This window comes from Leucopleurus acutus (genome assembly GCF_964270905.1).
Source record: "Leucopleurus acutus genome assembly, chromosome: 4".
NCBI lineage: Eukaryota > Metazoa > Chordata > Mammalia > Artiodactyla > Delphinidae > Leucopleurus > Leucopleurus acutus.
This window is the reverse complement of record NC_139146.1, coordinates 19,386,047-19,402,076: the sequence shown is the minus strand read 5'-3', so window position 1 is coordinate 19,402,076 and position 16,030 is coordinate 19,386,047. Positions and strand designations below refer to the sequence as shown.

The 16,030-nt window shown below is 33.1% G+C and overlaps 1 protein-coding gene across 6 annotated transcripts in view; it reads left to right on the top strand.

The window, feature by feature from the left end:
- BLTP1 (bridge-like lipid transfer protein family member 1) overlaps positions 1-16,030 on the top strand; it is a 212,003-nt gene that overhangs the window by 48,629 nt on the left and 147,344 nt on the right. For all 6 annotated transcript variants that reach the window (XM_082837740.1, XM_082837741.1, XM_082837744.1 and 3 more), the window contains 6 exons: positions 4,159-4,315; positions 4,724-4,802; positions 7,618-7,709; positions 9,021-9,138; positions 14,932-15,087; positions 15,363-15,460. In XM_082837740.1, coding sequence (XP_082693866.1) covers positions 4,159-4,315; positions 4,724-4,802; positions 7,618-7,709; positions 9,021-9,138; positions 14,932-15,087; positions 15,363-15,460 — 700 coding nt within the window. The remainder of the gene's footprint in view (positions 1-4,158; positions 4,316-4,723; positions 4,803-7,617; positions 7,710-9,020; positions 9,139-14,931; positions 15,088-15,362; positions 15,461-16,030) is intronic.

The following is a 16,030-nucleotide window of genomic DNA, read 5'->3' as shown; positions in this document are numbered from 1 at the left end:
TTTTTATTAAAGGCTAGCTTAGTATCGATATTTTTATAAGCTATTTTATTATGGCAGGGTAAGATATCACTAAACATTTTAATCCAAATAATTTGTAGAGAAATTGGCACAAGCAAGTTTGCTCTAAAGGAGGAGCTAATTCATTAGAAAAATGGTGAATGAGCAGAATATTTATTGGTTCCTTGGTGTTTTCTTTTGTATTTAATCACCGAATATGCCAGGGATTGTTGGGACTATGGAGATTCAGAGCTAAAAGACATACATAGTTCAGTTTCGGAAAAAAGAAACAAAAGAGTTTTATTAAGTGCTGTATTAGAGGTATGTAAAAAGTCTTGATGAAGAATTTAGAGAGGTACTGTATTAGTTTGCTGAGGCTGCCACAACAAAGTACTGCAGACTGTGTGGCTTAAACAGCAGAAATTTCTCACCGTTCTGGAGGTTAGAATTCTGAGATCAAGGTGTTGGCAGGATTGGTTCCTTCTGAGGGCCGTGAGGGAAGGCTGTGTTCAAAGCCTCCCTCCTTGGCTTGTAGATGGTCATCTTCTCCCTGTATCTTCACATGGTCTTCTCTCTTGTGTGTTTTGTAGGTTTCTGTGTCCAAATTTCCTTTTCTTGCAAGAATACCAGTCATATTGGATTAGGGCCCACCCTATTGACCTCATTTTAACTTAATTACTTCTCTAAAGACCCTGTCTCTAACTATGGCTAAATTATGAGGTACTGAGGATTAGGACATATGAATTTTAGGGGGACACAATTTAGCCCATAACAGGTTCATAACTCACATTGAAGAGGAGAGAACTGGGGAATGCTTTTTGGTTGAGGTAATATGTGAGTTGAGTTTTGAAACATAAGTAAGAATTAGCCAGGGAAGGAAGGGAAGGATAAGTAATCAAGGCAAGGGAGGAGTTCTGCAAATGCATGATGGCAGTGGAGAATTGTCTTAATAAGTTCTATAGGTTGTTAAAGAGATTTGTAGGTAGTTAAGAAATATATAGATTTTATACTGGAGGTAATAGGGAGTGCCTGAAAGGTAAAAAAAAAGGTTTTTTATTTCTTAGTTATTCTACTAATTTTGAAGTAATTTTCTGTTTTTAATATATTATGAACATCTACCTACTTATTGAAGAATTTTAAACAAAGGAGGGGACATGTACTACTATTTATGAGGGAACATCTAAATTTTTATGTAAATATACCTTGTTTAAAGCTAGTTTAGTCTTTCATAAACTAGCTTGAATGGAGAAATACAAGCTTAATCAGTCACTGAGGCAGATATTACTGGACCACTGATGGACTACTAAGAGTGCTGATACTTGATATACTCACTCTTTTTATACTTAATTGTTTTTTTTTAAATTTTATTTTAGTTTATGTTTTTACACAGCAGGTTCTTATTAGTGATCTATTTTATACATATTAGGGCATATATGTCAATCCCAGTCTCCCAATTCATCCCAGCACCACAAACCACTCCTGCCACTTTCCCCCCTTTGTGCCCATATGTTTGTTCTCTACATCTGTGTCTCTATTTCTGCCTTGCAAACTAAATTGTTTTAAAAAGTGCTTTCTAAGCCCGGGCGCAGCAGCGAAGACCCAACGCAGCCAAAAAACACAAAAGAAGTGCTTTCTACCTAGCATTGTTAGAAGAATTATATACTTTGTCAGGTACTACATTCTGTTAACCTTGGTATCTCTAGCATATAGAAATACCTGCTCCATTAAGTAGCTACTTAAATAACAGTAGTTTGGTAACTATATAAGTAAGTGTGTTATTTGAATACTTGGAGTATGCCAATACAGTACTTCATTAAGTTCTGGGTTAGATTATTAGACCCGAAGGTAAACATAGCTTAAAATTTCAGGTTAGAAAACAAGTATTTTTCAAATTACTGGATTAAAATTTTCCTTTTATAATAAAATTTTTCATACATTAAACCATGCTATATTTACTGTGGAATAGTTGAAAATGAGGGGTTTTACATTCCCTTAAGTAACAGTTACACTTGCTATATTTGAAAGGAAAAAATTAAAGCAGTGCTTTAACACAGACACAGAATATTTTTGCATTTTAGTATTTGAATAAGGTGTGATTCTTCTTAAACTATATTTAATTGTATTGCATTAAGAGAAGTATTAGGCTATATTTACATGAAAATCCTAGCTAAAATTCTTTTAATATATAGTCATATTCACTCTTTGGGTGATCTTTGTATAATACAGAGAAATGATACTATAGATAACATGAAAGAAAAATTTGCTTTACCAACTCCCTTCAGTAGGTCCTGCCACTGCTAGGAGAGAACAGCAATACATTTTTTAAGCTGGACTTAACAAACCATTCAGATTTATTAAAAAGAAAGAAGAAAGAAAGAAATTTATCACATGGGTTTAGTTTCCTTGTGTGAGTAATAATAGTATTTATCTCCTCCCTTATATATGCAAATTGTGCATTTCCTCTCTTGTAGCCATTTCCTTTTCACCTTCTCCATACTGAGTTTCTAAACAAATATGAACTGTTATCAGAAATGTTCATTAGGTCATTTTTTTTAGTATCTACCTATTAGTGTAAGAAATATAGAAAGAAATCTCAACTGTTTTATTATTGGATAGTTCACTCAGCATTGTTTTTGATCTCTGATGTAGCATGACCTTATTTAGCTTATAGATTTTAATGTCAGTTCTATTACCTTTACATGATTTTCTTTTTTTTTTAACATCTTTATTGGGGTATAATTGCTTCACAGTGGTGTGTTAGTTTCTGTTGTATAACAAAGTGCATCAGCTATATGTATACATATATCCCCATATCCCCTCCCTCTTGTGTCTGAATCTTTAAGACACTCAGCTTTTCTTTTTAAGAGTTTTCATGACAGAGTTGAAATATAAACTTTATAAATTCGTGCTTACTCCTTAATGATAACTATAATAATGCAAATATTCCTGATATTGTCTGGCCTTTTATTGCTTTCATTTATATTTTCACACTTGATCTTCATAACAGTGAGAGACACAAGGACAGGTGTGGTGATCTGATTATACCTGTGAGAAAATAAAGACACAGAAATTCAGTGATTCGGGCAAGATAGTAAAGCTATAGCATCTAGAGCCAAGATTCAGACCAACCCTTCAAGTCCACTGCTCTTTTCATTATATCCTGCTACCCATTTTATAGTCCATGATCACCTAATGATCGGATGGATTCTTTGTCTTGAAAGCTTAGTTTTGTATATTTGTGTCTTAGCCAAAACATTTACAGACTTAATTTTCTTTTTGTGTCTATAATGGATCAGTTTGCAAATTTTGTTCTGTTGATCTGATTTTTCGCAGTTTATTCCAAGCAGCATTTCCTGTTACTGATGATTCCTTCCTCAGCTCTTCCTATTTAAAAGTCAGAAACTGATACTTTTTCTGAATGTATGAGTAACATGCTAATTTTTAATTATATAGAAGGCTATGAATTGAAAGTTTCTTGGTTTCTTTCATGTTTGTCAAATGATATGGGGAGGCAAATACATGAGAGCCCTAGCCTCCAAACACTTGCTTCTTTTTAGAAATCTATTGCTCTTTAGACTCTTATTGTTTTAACGTTGATTAATAGTGATTATGAAAATAATAGAAATACACTTACTCCATGTGCCATGTACTGCCAAGTCTTTTTCATATACGTTGTCATTTAATTCTTGGATCTATTCTCTGAGACTGGTTATGACAATCCTCTTTTACAGGTGAGGAAGCAGGCGAGTGTCCTCAGAAAGGTTAAGTAGTAATTGTCCAGAGTGGAATGATTCTAATTAAGCCATCCCCCTTCAGCTCTTTCTTTGCCATTTGCACAATTGATATACCTGTAGAAAGTCTTTAATTTTTCACAGTATGTTTGAATAGTGCAAATTTGGTCTTACCTATGTCTTATTTGATAGTAGTATATTAAGTGCTCAAAGCTCATTGATCTCTGGAAGTATAAAACAGTCTTTCATTTTACTGAAAGGAAATTATGGTAGGTGTTATTTTGTGACTTATAATTTTTTTTTCAATTTTATGTCTAATTGTTAAATAAGATAGCAGTGGTAATAGAAAGTTATAATACTGATCTTGTCTCTTATCAGAGGTAATTTTATTTGAATAACTTGTCATTATTCTTTCTTCCTCTTTATTTAGAGATTGTTTATGGAAGTTCTTCTTCCCTCCTGATTATCAAGTTCTGAAAGTCTCTGAAATTGCACAGCCTGGGAGACCAAGACAGATCCTTGCTTTTGAACTACGAATGAATATTATTGCAGATGCTACAATTGACTTGCTGTTTACCAAAAATAGGGTAATTATTGAAATAATATAGTAGAAAATTATGTGTAAAATTTGAACATTATTTTCCAGAGTATCTTTCTGGTGACTAGTCCTATACTCAGATTCATTTCTATGAGCTTCCCTGACCCCCACCCCCAATAATTGTATGTATGTTACTTTCATTAAGTGCCAAATAGTAGAAAGAAGTTAATTAATAATAATAGACCTTTATAGTATAGGCTGATTCATTTTCTCCTTTAAATCTGGCCAAACTGTTTTAGTATATTTTTGGTATAAATTTGAACTTTTGCTCTTAGGAACTTTTAATACCTATTTAATATTATTGATGATTAAATTTTATCTTTGATAATAACTGAAAAGTAAAGATGGGAGTGTAATTATAATAAATGTTTCATGAATTATTTTTTGCTTTTGATAGGAAACAAATGCTGTACATGTAAATGTAGGAGCTGGCTCATATTTAGAAATTAATATTCCAATGACAGTTGAGGAAAATGGTAAGCTATGATGAGTGTTTTTCTGTTTTAAGTGATTAGTAGGGGAATAATTAATATATAAATAATTATTAATCCAGTTAGACTAAAATTAATGGGGTTTTCTTTTTCAGCTTTTTATTATATTTTGATGTGCCTGTAGTTAGTAAATACTATATTATTCATGCACTTGGAGAGAAGAGAAAAGTGTTTTAATCAAGCTAGGTCTTATTATTCTGTGCTTTCATTATACCGTACACCTCTTTTGTAAGTTTGTGCGTAATTTGCTTAGTGTATGTTTTTCCTGTTAGTCTGTTGCTCTGTGAAGGCTGGTACTACGTATTTCTTTTCACTGGTGTATACCTGTGCCAAACCCAGGACCTGGCACATGGTCCATGGGCAGAAGTAGATTGAATGACTAATAGGCTTTGTTTTAGGTTATATTGTTAGTAGATTTTTGTCAGGAAGTAACCTGGGTACTTTGAATAGCATAACTTTAAGAAAGCAGAATATTTCATATTTAAAATATTAAGTCATGCCCTGATTAGCTGTAGTTTTATCTGAGCTAAGATAATCTAAGTTCATTATGAATTTAAAATTTGGGCTCTGATACAGATTAATCAGTAACATGATTAAATACTTTATTGTTAAATTTATCAAAATATTATATAGTCTCCCTCATTTCTCCTTGTTCTTCCCATCCTCTTATTACATTTGTAATTGAGACCAGTTGAAGTGAAATTCTGCTTTATTTCTTCACTTTCTTGAGGGTATGGAGAGTAGCAACTCACCAATGTTTTTAAATTACTGAACAGCAATGTTACTATTGCTAGGTATAATTAGAATAAGTTTTATGTAATTATTGGCTCTCTTTTCTTGTTTCTGTCACTCATTTTGTTGCTACGATAAAAAGAAAACAGGCAAAGGTGTTGACTAGATTTATTAGCTTGCATAAAAAGGTAGCAGTTGAGTCTGCCTGCTTAGATAATTAATTGAAAAAGTGACTGAGAATGAGATAGTATATCTTTTCCCCGTAACTTTAGGGCTATTACACTGAAGAACTAAAACCTTATCTTAGTTACTTTTAAAAGAATAACCTAAGTCTTGAAGCAGATGCTTGAGATTCTCTAGGATTCAGAGTAGTCAGTTGGAAAGAAGCATCTTTCAGGATAGCCTTAATTACTGATATATAGGATCTGTAATTCTGTAGAGGAAGAGGCTGTTGAGGGTTGCACAGAATTGAGAATGGTTCAGTTAAGGGAGTGCTTCTGCCTTTTTTTTTTTTGATTTATTTATTTATCTTTGGCTGCGTTGGGTCTTCGTTGCTGTGCACGGGCTTTCTCTAGTTGCAGCGAGTGGGGGCTTCTCGTTGCGGAGCACAGGCTCTAGGCATGTGGGCTTCAGTAGTTGTAGCACGCGGGCTCAGCATTTGTGGCTTGTGGGCTCTAGAGCGCAGGCTCAGCACTTGTGGTGCACGAGCTTAGTTGCTCCGCAGTATGTGGGATCTTCCCGGACCAGGGGTTGAACCCGTGTCCCCTGCATTGGCAGGTGGATTCTTAACCACTGCGCCACCAGGGAAGTTCCTCTGCCTTTTTAAACTGATGATGTATATAGGAAATAATATTTGTAAAGATTTTGGGGAGGTACATTTATTGGTGCACTGGGGTAAAGGGACCATCTGAGGACTGAGGCATCAATATCTTGAGCATATACCTATTATGAATTCATGGGAAGTGCCACAGCACACTGACTGTTGAACTGAATGAGTTAAGTGTCTAAGAAAAACCCAGTCAAGTTATTGGTAAAGGTTAGGTGGCTTTTAAGATGACTGTCTTCAAAGGGAAAAATAGACTTAGTTCTTAGACAATAACAAAATATAATTTGAAAACATTTAAAAACTGGTCCCAGAGATCCAGTTGTTTGGGGAAAAAAAATGCCCAGAGCAGGATGCATGTTGAATTAGCCATATAAGAATGTTCATAGTGTTAGTGTTCATAGGAGGGCAGTCCATCAAGAAAAGAAGTGAAATACTCTGAACCTTTCTGCTTTTATTCAGAGTGGGGCTGTGTTGTTTGGTAACTGTCACTATGTAAGGAATAGTTTTTTTGTTTAGCAACTGTCATTACACATTTTTTTCAATAATTTATTTGTGCAATCTCCTGACTTCTCTCCTACCTATACTTGCCCTGATGGGTGGATTTTGAACAAGGATATGATATATTAGATCCATCCTATTCCCTTTTTTTTTTTTAATACTGTCTTTTCTACAGATTTCAGACTCTTCGAAGTCATTTAGTGAAAGGGTCTGTCCTGGGTGGTGGAGTAGATTTGGATTTCTAGCATTGCCTATCTGTAGCTATGACTAACTCAAGATTTTCTTATTGGGGTATTCAAAGCCATGTTTTCAATACCTCTATAATAAAGCTGGTGTTTTAATTTCCAGAAAAAAAAAAAGCAAAAAAAAGCAACTGTCATTACTTAAGGGGTAGTTGAAAATATGTACCCTTGAGTCAGTGAAAAAAGGGACATGGGAGCAGTCTTAAATATTTGCACACTATCATTTGGAAAATAGACTTGTAGTTTTGCACTGGAAAGCAGAGTCAGGATAGACCTTATATGAAGATGGAACTCTTTTCCATCAGAGCTGTCCGAAATGAGAAAGGTTACCTATTAGATAGTATACTCCACATTATTGGGGGTGTATTTAAATAGTGACTGATTACCATTTTTCAGGAATTCCTTCTTTGGGTGGTGGGGGAATTTGTTTCCAGTCCAAAATTTTTAATTATATGTATATATTTCTTTAGGTTCTTAATTTTTATGTTTTCACTTATTTTAGGTTACACCCCTGCAATTAAAGGACAACTCTTACATGTTGATGCCACTACTAGCATGCAATACCGGACTCTTTTAGAAGCAGAAATGTTAGCAGTAAGTCTAGAGTGTATGATGATATGCCTACATCCATAAAATACAAATTTGGTTTTAATTTTTTAATATAAAATTTTAATGGCCAGGAGGTCATCAAATGGTCAGTCTTCTCATTCAAGAACAACCAGATGCTCTTGACCATGTTTTTGGGAAGAGGTGTAGATTCCCAATGCTGTGGACTCCCTTTGGCATCTCTCTGTTGGCTCTTCTTTTGGGGGAAATGAATATAAGGCAACACTACATGGGTTTTTGGCCTTTAGAAATGTGAAAAGTTCTCAGTGTATTGTTTTTAAACTTCATTGTATGGCTAGACTAGCTGTCTCCTATGCTGTAAGTAAGATAAATTTTTACTGTATGTTTTCTGGCCCCATCAGATTCTTTCTCAGGGCTTAATAATTCATTGTCCTTTTTTACTTGATGAATAAGGTAAAAGGAAGAAAATCTTATTGATACCCTGAATTGCTCCATATTAGAAACAGAATAAATATGGAAATGCTCATGATTGAAAACTGCAGGTCAGGAACTCATTAATCAAGCAGATTATTATTTTTTCTCAGGGACGACAGTAATAACAACAATAATAACAAAAGTCACTGCGTAGAATGGCTGATATTTAGAGAGGATTCTTTTATATTAGATGATATCATTAGGTCCTTAATTGCTTGTCTAAACAAGCATATTTATATATGATATATGTAAATTAAGAAAATTTTGCAGTTACCAAGAATATAATGAATACTATAAATATGAATATTCAGCATTTTAATGAATTCCTGAGCTATTGCTGATAAATGGTGCTGTGCAATAATGGTATTCCTGGCCAGGCAGCTCTTGCCTTTGCAGAATTGCCAAGCTTTGGCAGGTGGAATTTACCACAAAGCATCATGTCAGATTTATAACTACTGTGCTGTCAAATAAGAACCGAGGAGGCACTGATGGCCAAACTTCTGTGTGACAGTATGCATTGCACTCTACCCTGCCTGACCCGAGCCTCTCACTTAACAGGTTAGGTTTAAAGAAGAGTTAATGAAGTTGGCTGTTACTCTGTTTAGCTACAGTATCAAAACTGTAGCCTGATTTGTTCTTAAAGTTTTTTGGCCACATCATGGCTTAGTATTTTAAGGAGCTGGATGTAACCATGGATACTGACCTTTAGCCACAGCAATATTAAAACCTCTAAGGGGCATTCTGTTTGGCTCAGTAGGAAAATAAGTTTTAATTACTCACCAGTTTGTGCGAGTTCATTTCTAATGCTGTCACACAATGTCATATTTTAACCTCTGACATTTTTACTTAACATTTGATTTGCAGTTTCACATCAATGCCAGCTACCCCCGAATATGGAACATGCCACAGACATGGCAGTGTGAATTAGAGGTTTATAAAGCCACCTACCACTTCATCTTTGCACAGAAGAATTTCTTCACAGGTAATTTTCTAATAAGTATAAATACAATGAGATCTGAGATTTATCATAGTGAACTTGTTTATAGTCAATAAGTTTTGCTTTTAGATTCAACATAGGGACTTGATGACACAATTCATACTTTCTTTTACACTTCTTTTGGGGCCAAGTTTATCAAAGGAAAAACTTAAATATACATGTTCTATGCTGTCTTCTAACCCAAACAAGGAAAATATGAACCCAAAATTGAGCTTAGGAGGAAGTGCAAGAACTCATTTTTGTGTCAGTCTAGTGGGGGATAAGTTGGGGAAGATGAATCAGTTTCTTTCTCTTCCTGAATTAGGCATCATTGTGGCTCTACTATTTTGTTTTAGTTAGTAATCCACAGACAGTATATTCAAATAGTCAAATACGTTATTTTTGTATTTGGAGTCCCTACTTAACTCCTTTCTGTTGGCATGTATAATTGAGTTGATGCTGTCATTAGGTGGAGAAAATTCTTTTATTTCTTGCAGCATATTATGATAGCTACTCATTATTTTATGATTATGGGAACATGTGGTCTTAGTCTCTGAATGACATAAATATTGCTACATAAAAATAAGCATTTTTTGAGCCTTTCTGTAAGAAGTTTAGCCAGAGTTGGTCTGCTTTTTTAGGATCAGTGGCTACCCCAGAACTCCTAATATTTGCTTGACTGATTGCTGCATTTATCTGTTCGTCCATCCACCCACCGATCATTTACAAGCATTCTGTGCTGAGTACGAATATTTGTGGGTATAGCAGTCATTAAGATATTCACAGGTTTCCCTGTCCTGACATTACTTACTAGCAATATGATGTTGACCAAATTTCCTAATTGTTTAAGCTTCAGTTTCCTTATCTGTGAAATAGGGATAACAATTTCTAACCTAATTTTGCTACTGCTAGAGTTTTGGCCTTTTATAATAATGCCATTACTATAATATGTTCAATCATTAGTCTTTTGCTTTGATCAGGAGCCTTATCGTGGGGATTAGATAGAATGATTCTGTATTTTTGCAGTTGTATAATTCTTCTCCAAGGCTCAAGTCAAGGCCCCAGTAGTAGAAACTTTGACAGAGTCCCTGGCAAGTTAAATTTTTGTCAGTGGAGCTGAATATTGAATAAGTACTACTTACTTCAGATTTATGAAAAAAATAATAGCTAAAACTTACAGTGTGTATTAGTGTCTGTCTCTGTTCTAAGCAGTTTCACATATTAAATCATTAAATCCTCATAATAATTCTCTGAGGTCAATTTTATTATCATTATCCTTATTTTACAGATGAGGGCAGTGAGTTACAGAGTGGTTAAGCAATTTGTCCAGGGTTACGTGACTAAGTCAAGCTAGGATTCCAACCCAAATGGTCTGGTTCAAGAATCTGTTTTTATATAGATAGCTTCTTTGCATAGTCCTTTCCTTCTCACTTAAGATTTTATCATTTCTAACTTTGCTAATCTTTTAAAATAGATTCCAGTTTCTTTCTTTCTTTTTAGACTTTTAAAATTATAAATTATTTAATTTATTTAAACTTAAAGAAAAAACCCAGTGTTTTCAAGCATTCAATACTTCACACTGTTTTTCCTCCAGAATTTCACAATCTCAGACTTTAGCAGTGCCAAGAATACTTGGAGTAGAAGTATAAATTTCTCAAAATTTAAACTTTATTTTGTAGTAGCGCTTACATTTAGATTGAATATTGTATTAGTTAAACAAGTACACATTTCCTAAACTACAATTGTGATTTTTCTTAAATTATTTTCTTTCTCTAATCTTTATGCTTATACCTATTTAACTTCACTTTTTTAAAGTTATTTTTTTCTAAAATTTATTTGGAGAAATTTAAAAAATATAGAAAGGTACAAAACTTAAGTTCTCATCTCCCAGATTTAACAGCTATAACATTTAGATATATTACTTCTGAAATCTTTCTAGAGTCCTTCAAAAACGTATTTATTCTTTAAAAAAGATACTATCAGAGAGTGATATTAATTTAGCCTTGGAGAGAACATACTTGGTCATAGTGTTTGAATTGCTTTTCTCAGTTTTACATTTCTCTGTTGACAGATTTTTGCAGAAAATAAATTATCTATTTTGTGTGAGGGAATACCTAATATGCCTTAAGAGCCATTCTCTTGCCAGTTATTAGTGGGATAAAATTGTTCTTAAGAGATTTCAATGTGGGACAGAGATCTCTTCATGATAAATACAATATAGAGCCTCAGGAATGAAAGATGTAAAACAAAGGCAAAAGTGAAGTCTTTACAGGCAATAATGAAATTGACTTAGGTTTACTCTGATAATGGAAGAAGAAAATATAATGGTATTGAAAAGCCCCAGTACCAGCTGATGGACATTTTATAGGGTGTTGGCCTATCAACTTAATTATAAAGTGAGTTGTAGATGAGTTTTTTCCCAGACTAATATTTAGATTACCAACTTCACAACTTTTAAAATTTTATTATCTAAATGATTAAGGCTGTCATCAAGAAAGTGCTTCCAAATAAATAAATTTATTTGGTAAGACCATCTGGTAATAAGAGCAGCTTTTGGTTTAAAGAGAAATACATATCGGAAGTAGTTTTTGAGGTTCCTAGTAAAGATATTTTGTTACCATAATTTTTAATATTTGTCAGTAAAGATATTGTATAAGCTGGTAGGGAAACTATATTGCAGAATATACTGACGTTTAGATAAGATATTTAAAAAACTAATAAGACATTAAAATAGAAATTGACTAAAAACTATAAAATTATGTTGGTTTCCTTAGATGATTAGTAGATTATTTGAATTTGTGTTTATTTTACTAGCAATTATAGCTCAGTCTTTTAGGTAGTAGTATGAAGTAGATAAATGCAACCAGTATAAGTTGAGAGTCACTTGTTAATAATGATTCAAAACAAATATAAGCCATGATCTCAACGCAGAGAGAACTTATAGGGATAGCGCTTATGGGAATTTATTTATCAGTCTCAAGTATATTGGCATGTGTAGTACTAGACTTAGACAAATAAAACAATACATAACAGTATATATATATATATATATATATATATATATACACACACACACACACACATTGAGTGCAAGCATGAATTTCAAAGCTAACAAATGCATGTAAGACGTGGATACAGAGGAAATCAATATGATCTGAAGATAATTAGAGAAAGTAAGGAAGGACATTAAGATCGGAAATGGTCTTGGTAAATGAACTCAGTAATATTAACTAAAATTTGCATCGTATGTTTTCATAAAACATTCCAAAGCATGTTCATTGGTATCATCTTCACAACAACTCTGAAAAGGGATAGCTGTTATTGTTATCCTTGAGTTAACAATGAGGAAATTGAAGAAACATTCAATGACTTGGGCAGACTCATGAAGCTAGTAAGTGGAAAAGACATTTAAGAACAATTTTTTGACTGTAGTAGACTCTGTACTGTCTGTAGTGTCATGCTGTTGTTAAAGATGGTTAGAGTTTTTCTGCAACAAAGAGGTTACCAAAGAGTGTGTTCATTTTAGAAGGGATGAATAATTTGAGTAAAAGTGCAGAACCAAAAATGTTTATGAGGAAGAAAATTGTGAAAATCAGCTTGATGAATGGTGAATTTGTATTGTGTAGTTGGCTAATCCCAGAGATGACTTTCGGGCATCTCTTAAGTGCTGAATGCTGTGTTAAAGAATAAAGTTAGATAGTAGGGATGCAGTCAGGTTAGTTAGGTAGGGCGGTATGTAGAAGTAAAATTTTAGAAGTAGGCGTAGATACTATAAGGTATGATGAGCTACTGTGATTGCTTGTTAAATGAAATAAAAATATATTTAAAGTAAAATCGTTAAGTGGAAATTTCTGTTCTCTAGTCTTAGAACAGGTTAATAGCCATATATGCCTTTTATCGTTGATATAGTAAAACTGCATCTTACTAAGATTAATTTAAATTGTTATTAAAATTTGATATCAAATGTATTATTTTGCTATTTTATCAAGAGAGGAATCTAATATATGTGCACAAGTTTCTGTACATTGCAACTAAATTTTAAATGAGTTCATATGATATTTGACTTCTGATTTCATTACTGAATCTAATATTTTTCAGTTTAAAGATATCCTTTAAAATTCAAAGGAAACTACTTTAAATATTTAATTATTTTTGCCTATTATTTTCCTTAGAATATCTTTAATACTAAGTGCTACTGTTTGTGGAGTGCTTATCTTGTGGCAGTTTCTGTGCTAAAAGTTCACATATATCATCTAAATTCTCACAATAAGTCTGTGAAGTTGTCCCCATTTTGTAAAAGAGAAAACCGATAACATTTCAGTCAGTTGTTCAAGATCATGTAACTAGTAAAATGATAAAGCCACAATTTAAACCCAGGACTGTCTGGTTGTCAGAGTTTGTGCTATAACAATGGTACTTGTAGTTGTTTCCCTCTCTCAAATACACAAAGTTCTGATTTTATAGCACTGTGTTATGTACTGTGAGTATACAAAGATGAGCTTGACACCTTTTAGGAGGAGACCATTTATTGAAGGACATCATTGCTAGGAGTATACAATCCATGCAATAATGTGAATGCCAGAGGAAAAGTAGAGGAAAGCACTGTGATAGAACAGGGCTAACATCTTTATGTAAAGACTTTTTGCCTATTGAGGTTAAAAAAAAAAAAAATTAAGGTATGAAAGGATAAGCAGACTAAGAACTATGAGCTATGAGCAGACTATGAACACAATTTTAAAAAACAACACTTAAACCAACAAATCAGCAATACAGTAAATCAGCAATCAACAAAGATGACTGACTATAATTCTAAGGCCAAGTCTTTGTTTTGTTCACATTGTATTCCCACAGTCTGAAACAGAGTCTGGGACACAGTAGACATTCTGTAGGTATTTGTTTTGTGAATAAAACAACACGAATAATGTTCAACCCTTCTTGTAATTAAGAAATTCAATTAAAGTGAGAGAGCATTTTTCAATTACCAATTATCAAGCCGCATCACTCCCACTCCCGCCCCCCCTCCCACAAAAAAAATAGAGAAAGGGAGAGAGGTAGAAAGAAATATAATGCAGGAGCAGGTACAGTGAAATGGATAGTTGACCATACATTTCTAATAGGAGCATAAATGGATCTACTACTCTTGGAAAGCAGTTTTGTGATTTATAATAGCCTTAAAAAAATTCATAAACTTTGACCTAGGAAATCCATATTTTAAATCTATCCTGAGAAAATAATCCTGAATATGTAAAATATCTTGCATGAAAATATACATGATAACATTATATATAACAGAAACTTTAAGAAAGTCTAAATATCCAAGTACAGTAAATGGTTAAGTAAATCTTTGCAAATCTTTTTAATGAACAAAATTTTTGTTAATGTGTACAAAATAACATGGCAAAATTTTGAGTTAAATGAAAAAAAGTAATATAGCTTATATATCTAGGATAGTGTAAAAATCTACATAGAAAAAAGAACTAGGATGAGATATATCCACAATGTTATGTATTTTGGTAACAGAATATCAGGTAATTTTTTTTTCCTCTTATCTTCTGAAGTTTCTTTAAAAACATAATAGGTATATGAAATGCATAAAAGTTTTCTTATGTGGAACTGTGATTAGTAAGTAAGCATTTTTACTGTCAAATCATTTAGCTACATCTTAATCAGCTTTTAATATCTTTGTATAAAAGTTCTTTTTAGATAACAATAGGAAACTTTTTGGTGTTAGAATATTTTTATTTTGTTTTCTGAATTTCTATTAATTTTACATTCTGTCTCCTACCTCAATAATTTTAGATTTAATTCAAGACTGGTCAAGCGATAGTGCTCCAGACATTTTTTCATTTGTTCCATATACATGGAATTTTAAAATCATGTTTCATCAATTTGAAATGATTTGGGCAGCTAATCAGCACAATTGGATTGACTGTTCCACTAAACAACAGGAAAATGGTAAGTACTTTTTAAAAATTAGGTTAGTATTCTGTTCATTAAGACAAATACCAACAAAGAAAACTGGTATTGATTTTTGTAGTTTTAATAGATACTAGAGTTGATCTTTTTTTCCATTGTCTTATAAGACTCTCAGAGAACTATTTCAGAATTTGTATTACACTAAGCATATTAAATTTAATTTTGTTTAGGTGTGTATTTAAGGCAGTTTTTGTTTAAAATTTTTTTGAAATTAAAAATAAATTTTTTTCTTTCTTTTTTTTTTTTTCTTGCAGTGTACCTGGCAGCCTGTGGGGAAACACTAAACATTGATTTCTCTTTGCCGTTTACGGACTTTGTTCCAGCTACATGTAATACCAAGTTCTCTTTAAGAGTACGTATAATTGGATGTATTGTTTATTCCACAAGGTTTATTAGTAAGTTTGATTTCCCAGCACTTACCTTTACTCTCTCCTGCCCATCCTGTTGCCACCCTGAAGTATTTTGGTTTTCCAACATTGTTCACTAACTTCAGTGGCACAGAATTGCCTGTTCCTTTTTTGTAGTTAACTGTAATATTATGCCTTTCCCCTAAGTTCCCCAAGTTCCCCTAAGAAGTTGGGCAGTAACTTGAAAAGATATGTGTACCCCAGTATTCATAGCAGCATTATTTACGATAGCCAAGATATGGAAGTGACCACAGTGCCCATTGACAGATGAATGGATAAAGAAGATGTGATATATATACTCACTGGAGTATTACTCAGCCATAAAAAAGAATGAGACCTTGCCATTTATGACGTGGGTGACCTGGAGGGGTATTATGCTTAGTGAAATAAGTCAAACAGAGAAAGACAAATACTGTATGTTTTCACTTATATTTGGAATCTAAAAAACAAAACAAATGAACAGATAAAACAGATAAAACAGAAATGGACTTCCAGATACAGAAAATAAACTAGTG